General features: G+C 36.6%; 1 protein-coding gene and 1 pseudogene across 2 annotated transcripts in view; both read right to left on the reverse strand.

The window, feature by feature from the left end:
- Positions 1 to 2,595, reverse strand: part of LOC120299963 — a 56,794-nt pseudogene extending 54,199 nt beyond the window's left edge.
- A 9,394-nt stretch (positions 2,596 to 11,989) lies between these two features.
- LOC120300015 (cytosolic phospholipase A2 epsilon-like) overlaps positions 11,990 to 22,403 on the reverse strand; it is a 51,279-nt gene continuing 40,865 nt past the window's right edge. Inside the window, exons 20-23 of one of the 2 annotated variants that reach the window (XM_039325594.1) lie at positions 21,090 to 21,284; positions 17,660 to 17,823; positions 17,158 to 17,344; positions 11,990 to 13,945 (exon numbers count right to left, since the gene is read on the reverse strand). In XM_039325594.1, coding sequence (XP_039181528.1) covers positions 13,722 to 13,945; positions 17,158 to 17,344; positions 17,660 to 17,823; positions 21,090 to 21,284 — 770 coding nt within the window. In that variant the 3' untranslated portion in view covers positions 11,990 to 13,721. Of the gene's footprint in view, positions 13,946 to 17,157; positions 17,345 to 17,659; positions 17,824 to 21,089; positions 21,288 to 22,403 lie in introns of both variants that reach the window. The other variant, XM_039325518.1, reaches the window with a different exon arrangement.

The following is a 22,403-nucleotide window of genomic DNA, read 5'->3' on the forward strand; positions in this document are numbered from 1 at the left end:
AAGCCTGGGAATTATAGCCTGGGTCTGTAAGACACAACCTCTATAAATTTCCAGTTTAGCTGCTTTGCAAAAACCCATTAGGAAAGGAAATGATGGTTTGAGCAAAATTAAATGGGAGAACTATTACACCAGTTGTTTAATTCAATATATGATCATGTAGCAGGTGCTCTCAGCTGGCACCTACAAAAACTCCAACACGGGCAAAGCAAAATAATTCAATGCATGTTCCAAAGACATAAAATGCTGACTTTCAAGGGAAACAAGCAGAAAAGATAAAAATTAAATATTTGGGACTCTAATAGAAACACAGAATACTGCAATGCACTTGAGTGTGCTTGCTGTCTCTTCACTCCATCTGGGTAACTGTTATGGTTTAACATTGCAGGTGAGCACAGAGTTAGTGCTAATTGGAATTTGGAAGTATGGGCACTTGTGAATTTTAATATGTCAGATATGTCAAATATGGCAGATTCTTACGAATAGTAGGCACTGGTATTTACTGTCCACATAAAGCAAAATGACACTATCAAATGAAGTTACTGAAAAGATCTGTGTGAAAGGAGGATGAAGAATTAGATAACACATATTTATGATAACTGGCCAACACAACATGCTAACAAAACTTGCCTATGTTCTTCTTATTCTTTAATGCAGGGGTCTCCAACCCTGCAGTACCAGTCCGTGACATGCCAGCAACTGGGCCGCACAAATAAACATATCCCCATCTGCGAGATGCAGGTGGCATACAAAACCACACACCCTCCTATCCACGGAAAAAACTCTCTACATGGAATTGGTCCCTGGCGCCCAAAACTCTGCTTTAATGGTTTTATTACTTTATTGCTATTTTGGTCCACGGTATCTATAAAACAATGCAAATGTTTTTCTCCCTATAATAAAGGTAAATTTGAGTGCAAATATATTTTTAAAGGTGTATCTCAAGATTTCAAGAACAGTTTGGGTATCATCCGTACAGTTCTACACCACATTCTGCACCTGTGCACCAAACCTCTTAGCTGAAAATGGAGGGGCGAAGAGGTGGGATATGTCCATAAATACAATGAAGCGTACATTGTGCCTAAAAGATACAAATACTCACATGTCCATGAAATAAGCCAAGAATAAGAGAATGAGAAAAAGTATATAAAGAGGGGGATGGAAATCACCTCTAAATAAAAGAAAAATGAAATAAAAAGAAGAAAGGCGCTTGTAAGGCAGCAGTCTGCAACCTTTCTGGGTCAATGGACTGGCAGAGGTAGCAGCAGTGGCAGTGGCAGGGGAAAGAGGGGATGGTTTTGTACATGCGCTTGCCCACCACTTCCTCAGTCTGGGTTCAAATGGGCTGCGGCCCAGCACCGGGCCATAGATCGGGGTTTAGGGACCCCTGTTGTAAGACATATGCTATTGCTATAAACAGCAATAATTTATAAATCAGCCTACTTTGGGCTAGCGGCTCATGATCTGAAAGGGTTAAGAGACCCTACTCACCCCTTTACTGTATTCTTCTGAGCTCCTAACCAAAAAATGGGACTGAGAATTTCAATTCTACCTACTTTAGAGGATCTGAGGATTTCGAAAAATTGGTAAAAATTTCAAAATAATCTTACTATTGTTGTGATTTTGTTATAGCTGCTGCTTTTACTGCTGTTTCTGAATTTCATGGTTCTGCGCCACTCTGTACTCTTTCTGCCTGTGCTTCCTGATCTGAAGAAGATCAGAGGGAGGTGTTTCTTCACAACTCTTAGCCTTGAGCTTTAATGGATGTTTGTGAAGATGTCAATTGTTCATTGAAAGAGAGGTTACATCCACAGGACCCGTCATCCACTATATAAACACAAAAACCCATACCTTTTAAAGAAATTCCCTTTTTTCCAAAACATTTTTCTCTCAAATTAAATGAGAATAACTGCAAAATATTTTCAACTCAGCAGTCACCCATTTTGTACATACCTTTTCTGGCTCTTCTCGATGGTTGACTAATCCCTAAGGAAAAACCAAGATATATGTAATTGAAACACTAATTTCAAATACTCCTTTGATATTTTTCAAGTATTTACTTCCATATAAGTACCACAATTTTCCCATTAATATTGTTTGGGGGAGGCCATCACTGGAAGTTTTTAAGAAGAGATTGGACAGCCATTTGTCCGGAATACTATAGAGTGTCCTGCTTGAGCAGGAGGTTGGATTAGATGATCTCCAAAGTCCCTTCCAACCCTGTTGTTCTGTATTCTTTATGTAGGGATTTCTATTTATTCTATCTAACTTTTCAATGGGAAAAAGCATGAATATATTATATGATGTCTCTAAAACAGTAGAGACAAAAGCAACTCTCTAAAAATATTTTCTTACCTCAAATGAACTGTTATTTACTCCCATGGTAGTATCAGTTGCATATAATTCACTTCAGGAGCTGGGAAAGGAAAACAGTGATAGAATCCACAACTGACAGTCTCCTGACTGAAGAAGACAAGAAGGTGTTTAAAAACATGATTCATGACCACACCCCTCTCTGAATTCCAGAAACATACCGTGGTTCCCTCCCTCTTTTCCTTAGCCTATTGAAGTAATCATCTTGGTTAATTTGAGGCTAGAGTGCTGCCACATAGATATGAAGGAAGTCAGAGTATCCAGTCAGTGATTGCATTTTTATCTTCCATAGGTTTGGCCCATTCTGCAGTTTGCACAGACAAAAAGTCAGAGAATCAGGAAAAAAAAAAAGAGCATAGACCTGAGAATAAATTCAATATATTGAACATTTTAGAGTGGAGGGCTGGGTTTTGGGAATTGGGAACAAGGTTAGCAGATTTGCTATCCACTATAGGAATTTCTCAATTCCAAAGAAAGGCAATGCCAAAGAATGTTCAAACTATCGCACCATTGCACTCATTTCACATGCAAGTAAAATTATGCTTAAAATCATACAAGCTAGACTCCAGCAGTATGTGGATCGAGAACTTCCAGAAGTACAGGCAGGATTTCAAAGAGGCAGAGGAACTAGAGATCAAATTGCCAACTACGCTGGATCATGGAGAAAGCTAGAGAGTTCCAGAAAAACATCTACTTCTGCTTCATTGACTATGCTAAAGCTTTTGATTGTGTGGTTCACAACAAATTGTGGCAAGTTCTTAAAGAGATGGGAGTATCAGACCATCTTATTTGTCTCTTTTTTTTTTTTTTTTTTTTTTTATTGAAATTTTTCAAAAGTTTTACAAATAAAAATCCACCCCCCCCTCCCCAACCACCCCACTCCCCCCCCGACTTCCCAGAACTGAATATAGGATTATTTAACAAATATTTTAAAAATAACATTTGCAATTTATAAAATAATTAATAATAATAATAAAAATCACAGTAATAATATATATAGAAATAATATACATAACATAAACTTTAAAATGAATAATATATACTAAAAAAGAAAAAAAAATAAAAAGAGAAGAGAGAGAGAGAAAGAAGAAAGAAGAAAGTAGACGAAAAATAAAGCATATATATATATAAAAAAAAAAAATATATATGAATAATAATACATTAAAAATGTATATATATAAAAAAGAAAAAGAAGAAAGAAAGAAAGAAAAAACAATCATTACAAATTATAAAAAGGCTAAATAATATTTTTCCATATCCAAATTATGTTGTATAAAATTTATCCATTTTTCCCATACCGCAAAAAATTTTTCTTGAGATTGCTCCTTTAAGAAAGCCGAAATCTTTGCCATTTCTGCCAAATACGAAACTTTATGAAACCATTCTTGTAAAGTAGGCAAAGATTCCTTCTTCCAATATTGTCCTATTAACAACCTAGCGGCTGTAATCAAATTTAACATCAATATAACCTCCTTAGCATCACAGTCAATAACAATACCTAGTAAAAATAATTGCGGAGTAAATTTTACCCTTCTTTTAAAAATTCTTTGAATATTCCACCATATCTTAATCCAAAAAGCTTTTATATGCTTACACGTCCACCAAATATGGTAATAGGTAGCATCCAAATATCCACATCTCCAGCATTTCGGCTGTAGATTAGGGTACATAATGGACATTTTCTTTGGGTCAAGGTGCCATCTATAAAACATCTTATAAAAATTCTCTCTTAAATTTTGCGCTTGTGTGAATTTAACATTTCTTATCCAAATAAGTTCCCAAGTATCCATTGAAATCGTTTCACCAATATTCTGTGCCCATTTAATCATACAATCTTTAACTAGTTCAAGTTCTGAATCTAATTCCACTAAAACCCCATAAACTCTCTTAATATGGGTTGGCCTTTGATCTCTTACTTGTTTTAAAAAAATTCCATCTTCTCTAAGCCAGCCCATTTTACAATCCATCTTCCATCTATCCACTATTTGTCTATATTGGAACCATGAATAAGTTAAGTTTTCATGTGTTAATTCTTCCAAAGATTTTAACTGCCAGTCTTGGCCATCCCATCTTAATAACTGTACGTAAGAGACCTTGTCCATATTTACCCCTTTCCTTATACCTTCTATGGCATGCCGAGGTATAGCCCATAATGGTATTTTGAAGTCACTTTTATAATACTTTCTCCACACTCTTAGCAAAGAGTTTCTTATAATATGAGACTTAAAAACCCAATCCACTTTTTTATTAAATATTAAATAGGCATGCCATCCAAAAAATAGGTCCCAGCCTTCCAAATGAAGTATTTCTGTATTTGTTAAATTCACCCAATCGCTAATCAATGTCAATACTACAGCATCATAATACAATTTCATATTTGGTACCTTGAGTCCACCTCTCTCACGAAAATCTTATTTGTCTCTTGAGAAACCTACTGTATATGCGGGTCAAAAAGCAATAGTGAGAACTGAACACGGAACCACTGATTGGTTCAAAATTGGGAAAGGAGTCTGGCAAGGCTGTATACTGTTACACTACCTATTTAACTTATATGCAGAGCACATCATGAGAAAGGCAGGGCTAGATGAATCAAAAGTTGGAATTAAGATTGCTGGGAGAAATATCAACAACCTAAAATATGCAGATGATACCACTCTAATGGCAGAAAGTGAAGAGGAACTAAAGAGCCTCTTGATGCAGGTGAAGAAGGAGAGTCAAAAGTTGGCTTGAAACTCAACATTAAGAAAACCAAGATCATGGCATCTGGCCCTCTCAATTCCTGGCAAATAGATGGGGAAGAAATGGAGGTAGTGACAGATTTTATCTTCCTGGGCTCAAAGATCACCACAGATGGGGACTGCAGCCAAGAAATTAAAAGATGCTTGCTTCTGGGGAGGAAAGCTATAGCAAATCTAGACAGCATACTAAAAAGCAGAGACATCACCTTGCCAACAAAAGTGTTATAGTCAAGGCCATGATTTTCCCAGTTGCAATGTATGGCTGTGAAAGTTGGACCATAAGAAAGTCTGAGCGCCAAAGAATTGAGGCCTTTGAACTATGGTTCTTGAGAAGACTCCTGTGAGTCCCCTGGACTGCAAGGCGATCAAACTGGTCCTAGAGGAGATCAACTCTGACTGCTCTTTAGAAGGCCAGATCCTGAAGTTGAAACTCAAGTACTTTGGCCATCTAATGAGAAGGAAGGATTCACTGGAGAAGAGCCTAATGCTGGGAAAGATTGAGGGCAATAGAAGAAGGGGACGACAGAGAATGAGGTGGCTGGATGAAGTCACTGAAGCAGTAGGCGTGAGCTTAAATGGACTCCAGAAGATGGTAGAGGACAGGAAGGCCTGGAGGAATGTTGTCCATGGGTCACGATGGGTCAGACACAACTTTGCAACTAACAACAACAAATAGGAATTTCTACATCCTTCCATGTGAAAATGCAGTCTGATACTTGTGTGGATTTTAATTCATTACAATTTAATCTCTCTGGTCTTCTAAATTTAGTGTATATATAGTCTTGCTTCATTTTTATTGTCACAGCAACTGTCTTATGGGATGGATTAGAAAGAAGGAAAATGAATTGGCTCAAGGTCATCTTTTTATGTCCATGATTTACAGGGAACTTGATCATGGGTTTCCCTAATCTCTGTAGCCAACATGTCTATCCTGGTATTTTCAGTGTTTGATAGGAAGAGGGAGCACTCATTATACAAATGAATCATGTTCCCTAAGTAATTTAATTATGATCTCAGTTTACATGGCTGCCCATCTCAAAGTCCTTACTCAAGTCTGCTATATAAATGTATTTTTATTCCTTTATTTTTTCACATTTTTGAACCACCCATCTCCCTCAGATAGATAGATAAATAATTTAGTGACCTTCAAATGTGTTCAGACACAGCCAGCAGCTATACTATAGAATTTGCTTCTAACTTTTTAATGAGATTCTGCAGAACAATTACTTTTTGAGAACAACTGGCCTTGAATTAGAGCAATTCAGTTTAAATTCAGCAATGCTAAGGCCCTATTAGTGTCAACTGATATGTTGAATGTACTCATAACATCAGTGGGACTTTGCTTAGATCTGCTCAGTGGTGTTATCTAGTCAGTTTGTTTGAACTAGTAGTTAAATTTTGTTTTATTCTTGCTGGGCTTTTTCCTAAGGGAATCCCACTGGGCCTAGTGCTGGCTGGTCCATCCATTTTAGGCCAGTGCACTGTGCAGTTTGGAATAATGGCACTTTCACAGGTAGTCCTTTCTTAGTGACCATAATTGGGAGCAGCAATTCAATCACTAAGCAGAAAATCATGTGACTACAAATAGCTTTGAATATCACTTTCTATTCAGCCGTTAAATGAAACATTACCTGGCCATGACTTATAATTTTACTTCCACGTTCTCCATTAACTCTGCTTGTTACAAGCCAGTTGGGAAGCACATGAATGGTGATCACATGACCACAAGATACCGCAACCATAAATGTGGTCAACAAAGCTAAGTTTTCTTACACTGTTGTAACTTTGAACAATTACCAAACAAAGCAGGTGGTAAGCAAGGACTGCCTATATTAGGTTGCAAAACCGCTTTCAATATCCTTAGACCATTATTGGGAGAGGTGGGTTGAGCACTGTAAGCACCCTTCTGGCCTTTGGGGTAGATGAAAGAGGGACAATGGGAATAGACTGAGTGCTTAATATGGCTGAGGTATAGCATGCTTAGACAAAGGATTTAGTTCTGCTTGACAAAAAGAGGAGGGTGGAAGAGGAGAAGCTGGATCCAGTTGTAGCTACATTTAAAAAAAAAAAGCTTGGATGTTCTCCACACTCCTGAAATGGTCAGTATACAGATGTAGGATGATCTGTCCTTCCAGGGGCTTCTGTGAAAGTTGACCATACAAGTCAAAATAGCAGTTGTGTCTATGCAACTGAAGCTCCACCCTTTGGCAGATGTGGCTATCTATGATCAACTGCATGATCATAACCACCATCAAGACATTTTTGACCATTTCTGTGGACATCCTTTTGTCCTTCCCAAGGATGAATGGTATTTTACCAACTGCACATACATGAAATTGCTTGCAGTGACTCACCATATAAGTCATACATCAGGTGCACACTTTATATTACTAACCTTTGGTAAAGCCAATTTGACAAAATGCATTGTTATGTAAGAATTACCAGTTGGGAAAGAGAATAATAGCATCTTGGGATGACAAGTCAAGTTTCTGATACCAATAAAGGTTACAAAAACATTGAGAAAGCCTATAGAACATCTTATTCTGTTAAGTGAAAGATTTCGTGCCCAATTACAACGCAAGCAAAAGCAGCAAGGTGTTATTTTTTGGGTGTTCTGCTGGTACAAAACTCCACAATCCTGAGAGTGTCAGTTAAATTACTCTGACCATTTCTATTAGAGTTGGGTTTCATGTCCCATAAACAGTATATGATGGAAGTTTGGGTTGGATCTACATGGGTAGTCCTTGATGTATAACCACAATTGGGACTAAAATTTCCATTGCTAAGCAAGGTGGTTGTTAAGTGAGACTCACCCACTTTTATAACCATTTTGCCATGGTAGTTAAGCAAATCACTGCAGCTGTTAAGTGAATCATCCAGTTGCTAACTGAATCCAGCTTCCCCCATTGAATTTACAGCTGGGAAAGTCGCAAATGATGATCACATGATTTTGAGACACTGCAACCATCGTAATACGTGCGCCTGAATTTTGATCACATGACCTTGAGGATGCTGTAATGGGCATCACCATTTCTTATCACTTGATTATTTAATGCTTAATGACTACTCTATAGATTGAAATGTGAATAAAGTTAATGGGAAGATATTGTGGGTAAGATGACTAGGACAGAACAAGTATTTTATCTGTGAATGTCAAGTGCAAGCAACCAGAACCCCATGTGAAGAGTTCAAGCTAATTACTGTATTCTGTCTGTAATACAAAAATCTCCTTAGACGGCTTGCCTTCCATTGGGAACAGATAGATAAAGTTCCATGGAGTTTGGGAATCGGGGAGGGGGAAGGGTCAGTTCTGGTTCTCTTGCAGCTGTGCAATGATTCAAGGCTCATTCCCTGCTTGATTCCTCCTCCTGCCAGGCTAAGTGTTTCCAACAATAGTAGCACAATGCTGTCTATTAATGTTTCAGTCATCAAGAGATGCACATCTCTTTGAAATGGCATATGATAGTACTCTCCAAATATTTTGAAAGGAGATATTGGGAGGAGATTTAGGTGCGGGAGAAATGAGAAATGTATGAGATATCTGCTGCCCGAGTACACTATTGCTATAAGAAATGCAGGGGGAGGGAACCTTGTTCAAATATCAGCAACAGGGCATCTCCTCGAACTCTCCCCCTATGCCTTTTAGCCCCTTCATCTCTCTAAAGCTTCACAGAATCCCTGGAAGTACATCAATTAACTGATTGTCCAACTGCTGTTTCTCCATTCCTCCCAGTGAAAGAGACTAAACCCTGCTGCTGCTGCTGCTTCAAAAACAATAGAACGTATGCTTCTTCATGGGGAGAGTAACAAGACAGCAGTGTTAGAAATTCTATATATAACCCTACAGAACAAACAGTGCACAGTCCATATGTGCTTTTCTACTTAACTGCGACAAGGAAGCAGGAAACTTTTTTCATTCAGAGAAAAAGACACAGAGCAGGGGTGTCAAACTGCTGGCCTGCAGGCCAAACGTGTCACGTGGAACCACGCCCACCCCATTGCCGGCAATGGCAAAACCGGCCCGATACATTGCACAACGTCACGTGACATCATGAGTTTGATATGTCTGACATAGAGAATGCCATAGATGCAACTACAAACGTATAAACAGTGCCATCTACTGGTTACTACTGTAGTTGTTGTAAAAAATACACAAATAAAAGAAAGAAGAAAGGGACAAGAAAGTACAGACTGTTGCAAGTGCTAGATTTTTGTATTACAGGCAGAATACAGAATATAGTAATTAGTTTGAATTCTACACATGTGGGTCTGGTTACTTGCACCTGACAGCATGATGGAATGGAAAAGGGGGGATACCATCTGGTGAAAGCATAGTGGCATTCTCAGGCCTCTTTGGGAGCTCCCTGTTTTTAATTAATTGCCTATTAAATTATTACAGGCAGAGGGAATTCAACATAGTTTAAAGACAGAGCACTGGAATGACTTGTACTTTACAGATGGGAAAATAAAACATCTTATTACAACTATAACTATAGACTGGAAAAATGGCTGTAATTTGTTTGTGTGTGTCATTTCAAAGAAATTTGTATATCCAAAGTATATTTGACCTGGCTTTTTCATGTTATATATTTAGCCATATGAAATTTGCAACCATTTTGAGATGCTATTCCTATATAAAATTCTAAATATATACACATCTGCAAATTCTGCATGTTTTTATTAATGGAAAAGATACAAGCAAAATGAAAAGCACAATTCCATTGTAATATTTACCATGCCATCTTACTGCCATTGCTACTTTGAATTAACAAAAAACAGAATAGGATTCTGACTCTGTTTGAATTTGCCATTCATACTGTTTTCCTCTCCAAAAATTTGCCGGGGGGGGGGGGAACAGGTAGAAAAGGAATTATTTTAAGAGGTACTCTTATTATTTTTAGACATATTAACACTTGCTTGCCAAATTACTGATATAAGACATATTGAATATGAACGATGAAACTTTTAATAATTAGAGCAATACTATGTAAAATATACATTGCCTCAAATTTCACTTTCTAATTGGGAAGTACTTAAAAAGATTCATATCTGTGATATATGAAGTGCTAGGAAAATTCTATTTGTGGCATTTGGGTGTGTAATATTTTTTCTTTTTTGCATTATTTTTAAAAAATAATGACGTAAAGAAAAAATCAGGTAGTCTGATGTTATACAGTTTTAATAAGTCATTTGTTTTGATTAAATCACCAACAGTATAAACCTCATATGTAATATAAATCTTAATAAAAAGAAAAATGTGAATCATATATAAAATAATGGAAGGATTTTTACTAGATTCCTGGAAAATTCTTTTTCTTTCACTCTGTTGAAAATGATTCATTCAAATATTGATAAACAGCATACCTCCAGCATGTTCACATCAGAATAGTGCATAATTATAAAACATGGGATCTCCTCTAACACACATGTGATTCTCAAACCTTAATTGGATAGATCCAAGCAAGCAAGACCTCAGCAAGTGGAACTAAAGCAATATTTGGCATTTTGGGAGTCCTCTTCCCCTGAGCCCTAACTGGCAATTCCTTATCAAAATTTCCTTAGTGAATAAAAGCTGGGCTTTTTATGACCTGAAAGCTGTGATAAATGAGTTCTGATTAGGACTTTTGTTCTCTTTGCTGTGACTGGCTTTGGGGATCTTCATGCATATTTTACAGCTATTCCACTGTCTGGAAAATCAATCTACCAGTTAACAAATAACAAACTGATGCAGGAAAAAAATCTTGCAAAATTCCTTTTGCATCTCCTACTGTACCTATCACTGGATTATAATGTAGATTGATCAAAATGTTCGTCATATATTTGGTTATGTTGTTAATCTCTCTGTGAGATAGTGAAAAGTGATCAAAATCTGTTTTGTTAAAAGTGTTAAAAAGTGTACGTAAGGTTGTCTGAAAGTTGGACCATAAGAAAGGCTGAGCGCAAAAGAATTGAGGCCTTTGAACTATGGTGCTGGAGAAGACTCCTGCGAGTCCCTTGGCTGCAAGGCGTTCAAACCGGTCAGTCCTAGAAGAGATCAACACCGACTGCTCTTTAGAAGGCCAGATCCTGAAGTTGAAACTCAAATACTTTGGCCACCTAATGAGAAGAAAGGATTCACTGGAGAAGGGCCTAATGCTGGGAAAGATTGAGGGCAATAGAAGAAAGGGACGACAGAGAATGAGATGGCTGGATGGAGTCACTGAAGCAGTAGGTGTGAATTTAAATGGACTCCAGAAGATTGTAGAGGACAGGAAGACCTGGAGAAACGTTGTCCATGGGGTCGCGATGGGTAAGGACACGACTTCGCAATTAACAACAACAACAACAAAGGTTGTCTTTGAGGCAACAAACAACATTGTAGCTCACTCATTATGGAACTGGTTCGGTGGTGGGATTCAAATAGGTGAATGATCGGTTCTCTATGTGGATGCCGCTTCCGGAAGTCCATTCTGGGCCTGGACAACAAAAAATTAGCTGCCAAACTGGTGCAAACTGGCTGAATCCCACCACTGAACTGGCTACTCATATTGCCGTTTCCCACAAAGCATTTTTAACTTCCCAGTCTAACTCTAGCCTTCCCAGATTGTTCCTCTATCCATGCACTAACTAAGTCAGACCCAACTTAGCTTTTTCAGGAAAAATCAGGTGGGTCCCATATACATGTTTTCTTTTTGTACACCTTTATGAATTTCATGCTCCCTGCAATCAATCAGTCAATCTATGGAACTGAATCCAGATCCATTATCTTTTTATTTCAGTATAGGAGAACAATAAGATGTTGATGATAAAACACTGATTTGTATAAGCAAGACAATAATAAAGCAGATTTATTTTATTTTCATTTTTAAGATTTATAGTGTATACTACAAAATGAGGTTTTCCCAGAATGGTTTACAACATACTAAGAGCATCTAATGATATTTTGAATAAGTTAACAAACAATATAATAATTAAGAGACATGACACACAAATGGTAAAACAATAAATGGAGGAACCTGAGGAGTTTCTAAGCAGCAGAAATTTCTAAGATTTGTTTGAGATTCATACAATAATTGATTAAAAGTGCTGAGAGGATAAACAATTCTTTGCCTGGCATTGAAAATAAAATTCAGTCAGTCCCAAGAATATCTCACTAATCTTACACCAGGCAATCCCTCATTGAGGTATTCTTAATATAAACTGGTCTTCCTTCAGAATCTGTAGCCCCAATGATGAAAGTCTTTACAAGTTAATGCCAGCCCCCAAACTGAGACAGGAAGCTATTCTGAAAATCAAATGAGCCCTGACATTGCAAGTCACATTAGTAGCTTTTGAAAATCAAAGACTATTCTGGATTTTTTAAAAAAAAGGTTACATGCAACATTTAAACTCTTTTTGAAAACAAAGTACTATATACAAATCTTCTCCAATATTCTGCTCATCAGCATCTACTCAAACCCCAGATAACTCCATGTTTTCTGCCTCTTGGCTAGTAGTTTTAGATATATATTTGGGGCATTTCCACATTTTCTGTTCCTAATAACTCGTGTGACAGGTGGCTCCTGTCTGATAGCAACCAAGTGTTTCTCAGTTGAGCAACAGCCATGAAATCTACTTCTCTTTGCCCAAATATTGGTAGCACAAATGCCACCAAACAGGCTCTGTGTGAATCTAGTCATAAATGTGAGTCGGTTGTCAAGCATCTGAATGTAAATCATATGACCATGGAGATGCTGCAATGGTCATAAGTGTGAAAAATAGTTATAAGTCACTTTTCTCAATGCCGTAGTAACTTTAAATAGTCACTAAATGAACTGTTGTAAGTCAAGGACTACCTGTACTCAGCTGAACTGCAGAAGCTTCTTATATGAGAAGTGAAATGTTTTCAAGGAAAAAAGTCAAGAAAATCCAGTTGCCTTTTGGAAAAGCATCTTTGGGATACTCAACCTTCTCAAGAATTGTTGGAAAAAACAGGATTTCTGGTGGTAGAAATTTTGGGCAGGATGACCCCTCCCTCATAATGATTCCAGCCTATCTTGGGCAAGGATGGAAATAAAAATATCAGAAATTCACAGGTGCAGTTTGGGTGCTGAACAGTTGCAAAATCATTATTTCGGTTTTAAAATCTATGTCTGATTTGTAAGTGTATCTTATCCATACCCGCATATCTGTTATATAAATACATATCTTCACTTAGTACAGTCATCTTCAAATTTATAAAGTAAGTCCCAAACTTGAAATTCAGAATCCTTTGCCCTTTAATGACTGTACTTCAATAAAGCTTATAATATGCTGGACTATAATTTAAATTTTTATTCTAATTCCATTTTGTAAAGCAGCTTGTGAATACATAATTTCTGAGCACTATCTCTCAATATATCTGTTCATATTTGCATATGAACAAAGATAAAGCACTTTTGAAGGGGGAAGACATGCCAAATAAATGTATTGATCACATCAAATGGATTGAATTAATTTCAGTAAGCTCTCCTTCAACTCAGACAGCTCTAAATTCTGTTCCAAATTGATTTTTCTAAATCTGATGCCTATCCTATTTCCCATGTGTTTATTACTGGTCAGTAGCACAAAGAAATTAAACCTGTTTAGAAAATATGGGGAAAGCACTGGAAAGGATTAAAAAGAGGAACGGAAATTCTGCTGCTTTTTTCTTTCAATTGCTGTCCGTAAAGCCTGAAGAATCATATGTTCATTGTTCAGAATATTATAGTGGGTTAAATTTATCAGCTTATTGAAGTCCTCCTCTGAGTATTGCAGTATGCCAGTAGCGTATGGAGAAAAAATAGTGCTAGTAACATCAGCATAGCCATCATCCATCTCACTTGGACTGCGTTCCACACCTGCAGAAACAAAAAGAAGGACAATAGCAAACAGATTTAATACATAGTAATAATCTAAAATTGTTCATTTTATGAAGCATTGAAAATAGGTTCTGAAGAAAGGAATGTTACATCTAACTCATATTTGCATCAACATATAATACAAGCTTCATTAGTAAGAATGGTAAAGGAGGAGGAAAATGGAGCATCTGTCTTTGTTCCTAAATTGTTCCATGCTGGTGAGAAAGAAAGGATGCCTACGGTAAGTAACATGAAATTATCTTAGTTGAAATCATCATAATTATATTTTATCTCTTTTATTTTATCAGTACTAATAACACAGGAATTTAAATTTAAGATTATTGAGACATGAGAGAAAGCTATTTAGGTTAAATCTAACATTAATGTTTTATTCTCAACCATGTACAGTCTTATTACAGATGACTTGCAGAAACAGAGGAGGAGAGGATGATAGCAAATAGATTTAATACATGTAGTAATCTAAAATTGTTCATTTTATGAAGCATTGAAAATGCGTTCAGAAGAAAGGAATTCTGCATCTAATTCATCTTCTCTGGAACAATAGGCCCTAATGTTGTTAAGTTTTAGAGTTTGCTAAAAACTCATCCTATTGTCTTTTTCCAGTAAGAAATTTTCTCTAGTATTGATCTTTATTTTCATTTTATATTTGAACATAGATCTTTTTAACATTTATATTTAACTGTATTTTACTAATCTAGGTGAAATGTTAATATACCAGAGCAATTCGGAAATAAACGTCCATTTGGTTATCAATGAAAGACCCTCGCAGATACAGAATTTTTATTATACACATTAAAAAACTACATTACATTACTTTTTGACATAATCGCCGTTCAAATTGAGGCACTTGTCATAACGTCTTACAACGTTTGAAATGGTCGAAATGGTCAAACCATGCTCCATGAACTTCACTAGCAGTACTCCTTTGGCATCCCAGAATACTGTTGCCATAACCTTTCTGGCAGACCATGTGTGCCGCTTCTGGAGGCAGGTTGTTCCATTGGTTAATTGTTCTAACTGTCAGGAAGTTTCTCCTTAGTTCTAAGTTGCTTCTCTCCTTGATCAGTTTCCATCCGTTTCTTCTCGTCCTGCCTTCAGGCACCTTGGAGAATAGAACAGAGCCCTGAAGCACCCCACTACACACTTCCCTCCATGTAGATGCAGTTCCATTGAGGACCACATGCTGAGTACGGCCGGTCAGCCAGCTATGAATCCATCTGGTGGTGATGCTGTATAACCCACTTTTTTCTATCTTATCGAGTAGTAGGTTGTGATCTACTTTATCAAATGCCTTACTAAAGTCCAAGTAAATTATATCCACAGCATTCCTCTGATCCACTAATTTTGTCACTTGGTCAAAGAATGCAATAAGGTTTGTCTGGCATGATCTGTTTTTGACAAACCCATGTTGGCTTTTAGTAGTGATTTTGTTTGCCTCTAGGTGTTCGCTGATTCCTTGTTTGATTATCTTTTCCAGAATCTTCCCAGGTTTTGCAGTCAGGCTGATAGGTTTGTAATTTCCTGGATCCATTTTTTTTCCTTTTTTGAAGATGGGAACTACATCAGCTCTTTTCCAGTCTTCCGGTAGTTCCCCCCTTTGAAAAATATTGTTCAGTGGTTCTGAGATCACATCTGCCAGTTCCTTGAGAACATTGGGGTGTAATCCATCTGGTCCTGGTGATTTGAACTTGTTTAAGCTGGACAGATGCTCACTTATCATTTTCTTGCCTATCTTAACTTGTGTTTCTATACTGTTTTTATGGCACTATTTTTGATAAGTTGGTCTGTTTTTTCCCTTTGTGTAAAGACAGATGCAAAAAACAAGTTAAATAGTTCTGCTTTCTCCCTATTGCTTGTCACCTTCTGCCACTTTCGTCCACTAATGGACCAATCATTTCCTTCACTTTTTTCTTGTTTTTTACATATTAAAAGAAGGTTTTTTGTTATTTTTGAATTTGGTCACAAGCCTTAGTTCATTATGAGCCTTAGCTTTCCTCACTTCATCTTTGCAGGCTCGGGCTATTTGCTGATATTCTGATTTACTTATGTGCCCCTCTTTCCATTTTCTATACTGGTCCTTTTTATCTTTCAATTTATTAGAGAGTTCTTTATGCAGCCATGCTGCTTTCTTTTGAGAGCTGTTATTTTTCCTCTTTGTTGGTATTGTGCTAGGCTGGGCTTTTATTATCTCATTTTTCAAAATTTTCCAAGCTTCTCATCCATGGAATTCTTCCCAAGCCCTCTCTGTTTATTGAAATTAGCTCTCTTAAAGTCCAAAACTCAAGGTTTCTTTGGTAAGTGCATATGACACCAAACCATTGATTGCTGTTTGCTTTCGGAGTTCACGTACGACAACCAGGTCTCATCACCAGTCACAATTCTGTTAAGAAATTGTTCTCCTTCTTCGGCATAATGCATGAGAAAGTCCAAAGCACACCATTTGGTATGTTTTGTGCTCCGCAGAAAGGAATTTTGGTACCCAACAAGCACAGAACTTGTGGTATCCCAAATTTTCTGTCCTTACTTCATACAAAACAGTCCGAGAAATTTGGGGAAAATGTAAAGAAAGTGCAGATATCATGAACCGATGCACTTCACGGACCTTTTTGTCAATTTCCTGCATGAGTTCATCGCTGACTAGAGATGGGCAACCACTTCTTACCTCATTGTGCATGTCAGTTCGTCCATCTTTAAACATGCAACACCATTGACATGTGACACCTTCACTCATCATGTTTGGTCCATAAACATTACAGTTTTCATTGAATCGCAGCTTCCAAAAGGTTTTCACACACAAGAATTGTATTACTGCACACAGTTCACATTTGGCAGGATTTTCTATGGCAGGGTTCATTTTCAATTGCTCTAACGGATGAGTCAACTGCAACACAACCTTCTCCTTTCACTCCTCACTGCCTACTGAACTACTGCACACAGCGCCATAAAACAGGCGTTGCTATCTCCGCCTATTTCTCGCACATGCTCAAACAGAGGTTTATTTCTGAATTGCCCTTGTATATTGCTAGTCCATGTATGATATGTCAAATGCTAAATAAATACATTCATTTTATACCATTGCTTAAAAATTACTGTCAATTCCTTTAGGGTGCACATACATAAGAAACATATATAGGAAATAAGATCAGCAAGTAGGAAAATAAAGAGATCCCCAAGTAATTTTTGTAACTTACCAGGTGACTTGTATTTTTGGAAGGTGTCACACACCAGTGGAAAATACAGCAATATAGGAGCCTTTGGACTCTCTGCATCATCAAAGAGATAACATTCCTTGAGATGCTTCCTGTCTTCTTCTGTCAGAACAGTCTTAGGGAATGGGATGCCCTGCTCATGATAGTATCTTGTGCTTAAGTCCAGTGGCTAAAGCATTAAATACAAGAGTAATCAAGACCCAAGAGATATAAATACAACTTTGATTTCACAAAGGCTAGACACTCTGAAGAAACTATGGACAGGCATCTGTCAGGAATACCATAGGCACATCATATCTGGCAGAAATACAAAACACAGAATAACAGAGTTGGAAAGGTCCTTGGATGTCTTCCTAGCACCACTGTTTTATGAGAGGCGGAGAGAAGGACTTTCAAATAATCTTCAAATAATCTTCTCATAACATTTAAAAGTGAAACCTGAATGAAGAGGCTAGTGGCTAAAGAGAATAAAGAAATTTCTCACCAATGTCTGTGATCCTCCACTGTAATTTAAATGTATAATAATGTCCACTTGTCTTTCTGGCCTTAAAAGAGGTGGGCAGCTGGTGTTGATAAAGAAAGCTGTGTCTACAAGCTCTAAATATTCAGAGTCAATCAGGTGACTGGGGTTACAATCCAGTATAGTATCTGAAACACAAAATGCATATTTACAATATCCAACATTTTAAAGTGATCTTTGGCTCTCTTGGCCTGTTTTTTTTTTTTTTAATCATTCTTCATTACTCTATTGGCTATGCCATTAGGGCTTCCAACAACATTTGGAGATTCACAGGTTTTCAATCCCTGTTATAAAAGAAGTTTATAAATAATGAAAGCAAAGAGAATGCAAATAATCCTCAGTAAAGTTTTACTTGCAAAGAATTTGGGGGAAATGATCTGAGCAAGTGGAGTTTTTTTTAGTCAAAAGCTTAAAATATAGTTTTAAATGATTGTAAATAAAGACTGAAATCTAGCTTGTGATGCACTATGGTCAGTGTTGTCAGAAGGGATGACTATGAAAGTATTGGGAAAGAAATATCATCTTTCCCTCAATATTTACATAAAAAGCCTCTTGTCTAGAGCTGACTTCTTCCACAGCTTCAATTTTAAACCTGAGAAATTAGAAACTGGCTATGGGTAAAAGAGCAGTTTGGCTGTACTGCAATCTCTCAGTTAAAAATTAAAAGACATGCACGTTCTTCGAAGTATGTGTTAACAAACTATATTTCAAAACCACAAACAAGTTGGGATAGACTATCTCCAGCATCACCTGGATGGAGAATGGAAATTTTCAAAGTATCAAATATGACTCTCAAAACAAATTCAGCAATCTCTATATACCTCTCATTCATAGAATACTCTAATGACTTAATCCAGAAATATATTATGTCAGGGGTGGCAATGTGAGAAAAGATGACAAATTAATATCCTGGAGATTGAAAAGTTCCTGGTGGATGAGCTCCAGCACAAGAATAAAGGCTTGAAAGAAAAAAAAACCTCTGGTCCCAATGACCAACTCAGATTGACTCCTGCAATATTATCCATGACACATATATTTGCCTTCATTCATGACAAATAAGCAATCTTCCAGTAACTAATGAAGCAATGCAGTTATAATTCCCCATACAAAATCCATATTTTTTATTTCTTCATATTTTGCTTCTTTTCACCATTGGACATGAAAATGCAATTATACAGTATTGCAGTTTCTGGAAAATCTGATCATCGAAATAATTTATCTTATTATGTGCTGCTTAATTTATTCTGGGTACAAAAATGAGAAACAGCAATTGAAGAAATCATATAAAATGACTATTAAACAGTATTTTAATAAATAGTGTAATATATAATTTTTAAGATTAATTTTAATAGGTATTAATGTTCTCCAAACCAAACAATTTACACATGTGTATGAGCTAAAGCAATTCTAAGATGTCATTGGATGCTAGGAGACTATTTTATTCCAACTGCCATCAAATTGCCTGCAACATCAATCACATAACTGGGGTGCAATTCTGTCCAATTTGGCGCTCTTCAAAAAATGCAACCAGATATTTAAAGAACTCTTTTGTTAAAGCCTAGATGTGCCCCTAATGAAGATTTGAGACTACAAACCAGTCTATTCAGAATCACAGCTAGAATTCAGCCAGGCATTTTATTTACTTGGATAAAAATAAAGATAAACAGGCTACAGCTGGATTGTTTTCATCACTTGAGTATTAAAATGTAAAGAAGTAAAACAGCATAATAAGTAGCCTGCACTTCTATAGCTTCTTCTTCAAGCATCTATTTATCTTAGAATTTGAAGCAGTTAAATATATTATCAAGGAGATAATTTCAGATATAGAATTTCAGGAAAAGCTAAATTAAATTTTAGAAATTTATCAAATTCTCGTTTCTCATTTCTCTTCAGATCACATAGATATTTTGCCCTTTTGTAAACTCAAGGGGGTCCAGAAAAACTTCCTTTTGTGGGCATATGGTCCAATCAAAGTCCAGACTTCAACCCAATTGAAATCCTCTGGCAGGACCTGAAGACAGCTGTGCATAAACAAATGCCCACAGATCTCAATGAACTGAAGCAATGCTGTAAAGAAGAAAAGGCCAAAATTCCTCCACAATGATTACCTCAAGTTATTGCTGTTAAAGTGGTTCTATAAGCTGTTGAATTTAGTTATTCACACATGGCTCCTCCATTTTGGCATTCTTTATGTAAAATAAATGATGACATAGTGTAATATGTCCTGTGTTGTTGTTCATCTGAGATTGTATTAACCTAATTTTAAGAACTTCTAAGGACGAGATTATTTTTCTATGTCCTGATACATAAAACCATAGAACTCAAAGAGGGTGTACTTTCTTTGAGTTCTATGACTGTATAACAGCCCAATCCCTCAATTCTTGTACCATGTGAATCAGGCAAGATTGAGTCAATTTTACATGACAATTTTATTGCAACTCTCAACGAAGATAAATCAGTCTTTACTTTAAAATTGCTGAGTGACTGAAATAACCCTAGATAATCAAACACACACAATATATAATATCAAAGTCAGGGGGACGGAAGATACCTAAAAGATATTGCACTCTTATACCTCCCTATCAGGATTGGTTTAAAATGTTTTTGATAATTTTAGAATTAAAACTTTTAAGTGTAAGTAATATTGTTAATATAGTGGTTAATATTACTTCAAACTTTATATTGATGGCATTGTTATTTGTTATGCATTCATGTGTTTCTTGACCATGTTTTTGAAATTTGGAATTTAGTATCAAGAATTGAAACTCAAGTACTTTGGCCACCTAATGAGAAGGAAGGAGTCACTGGAGAAGAGCCTAATGTTGGGAAAGATTGAGGGCAATAGAAGAAGGGGACGACAGAGAATGAGATGGCTGGATGGAGTCACTGAAGCAGTAGGTGTGAATTTAAATGGACTCCAGAAGATGGAGGACAGGAAGACCTGGAGGAACATTGTCCATGGGGTCGTGACGGGTCGGACACGACTTCACAATTAACAACAACAACAACAACAATCAAGAATTATGGATTTTTCATATATGGCAATTGACTAAAAAAATGATCACTTAGCTCTTGAAAGAGAATTTATAACTGATTTCCAGCAACAGATTATTCATATTCTTATTGATCAACATATGACTTAAGATTTTTTTTCAGTGGGAAAAAAAGAAAGCAAGAGAAAAATAAAAAATAAAAAGCAAATAATACTGTCAAACAATATAGTCACACTTTTTTTAAGTTATTCCACTTTTAATTTCTTTTTGCACAGGTCTGTTTTCTACAATCTCCCGGTCTATATATTATTGTGGTGGTGGTGCAGAATCATGAGAAATAATCACTATGAACAGAATGAGGAAGGTAAAGAGAGAAAATAAAGAAATTTTGTCTATATTACCTTTCCACATAGAAAACCTGTTGTTCTCCAAGTATTTATTGTTCAGCTGCAGACCTTTCAAAAAATTGGGAAAGCATGCAACAACTGGACGCAGGGTTATAACATCTCTAATCACATCTGACACAGAACCATTAGGGATGAAAAGTCGTGTTGGCTGCACATATGGTCTCTTAGGTAACCAAGGGGGAATATCTTCTGCTGTAAAATAGAGAAAGCTTTATTTAGATTCATCATTCAAACAACCCATTCAGAGAGGCAATGCATTTGGTGAGAGAGAAGTTCCCCGAGGATGGGGGCTCCAGCAGGAGTCCAAAAGCATAGAAGATGAAACCTCTGGTTCCGATGACCAACCCAGATTGGATCCTGCAACAACCAGTTGTATTCTTGAAAGGGCCAAAAAAAAAAAAAACAATTTAAGAGGTTATCTGCAGTTTGCCAAGATAAATGTCAGATAAAATTGAATGTTACTTAAAAGGGCAAATTCAGTAACTGCCATTTTACCAAATTTTGATTTTGTAGAAAAATAAATTTCACAATATTCTTACTTTTCTCCTTTGGATGGGCCTTCTAGTATACTGACCATACAGTCTCTTAACTCTAGTCCAATACTTTAGCACACTGCTGCCATGTCTGTATTACATTTGCCAGGCAAGAGGTATGGAAGTTCAGGCCCTGGCTGGAATTGGCCTTTAATAAATGTCCCATGGATCATATTCCTCAAAGTTCTGCACTGGCCCAGGACAAAATTACGTTATAGTTCTTTTTTAATTGGAAACACAGAATTCAGTCCATCTAGAGAAGGGTTCTCCAAAGTGGTCAGTATTGAACCCCAAGAGTTGATACTGTAGGTCTATCCAAGGGATCAATAAATATTTGGGATTTATACAATAAATAATGGAATGTTGATTGGAGTCAATTAATCTTTGGGGGTATCTCTCCCTTGTCCTGAAGGTGAGGTGCCTAGCAGCAAGGCAATGTTGACCAGAGTCAGCTACCAATGAGAGTGGCCTTGAATTGTTAGTAGTAGTTAAAGTAGATTAATTAAATTGTTTTCTATAATAAAAGTTTGGGAGTTGATGAACAATTTGAGTCAATGAATTGAAGAATTTGAGGACCCTGATCTAAAATTATTTTGAATACATTGCTTGCTTTAAATTATGACTGGTTTTCTCTTGATTTTAAAAATCACGTTGTTTCATTGTTGTTTTGACTTTAGTTTTCGGGGGGGTATGTTTTGTTATGTATTGAATATGTTTTTAATGGATGTGCATATCACTCAAGGGCAAATTAATCAAAAGAGAAATAACAGTCTAC

This window comes from Crotalus tigris, unplaced genomic scaffold, assembly GCF_016545835.1.
Source record: "Crotalus tigris isolate CLP2741 ecotype Arizona unplaced genomic scaffold, ASM1654583v1 scf7180000017545.3456711, whole genome shotgun sequence".
Lineage (NCBI taxonomy): Eukaryota > Metazoa > Chordata > Lepidosauria > Squamata > Viperidae > Crotalus > Crotalus tigris.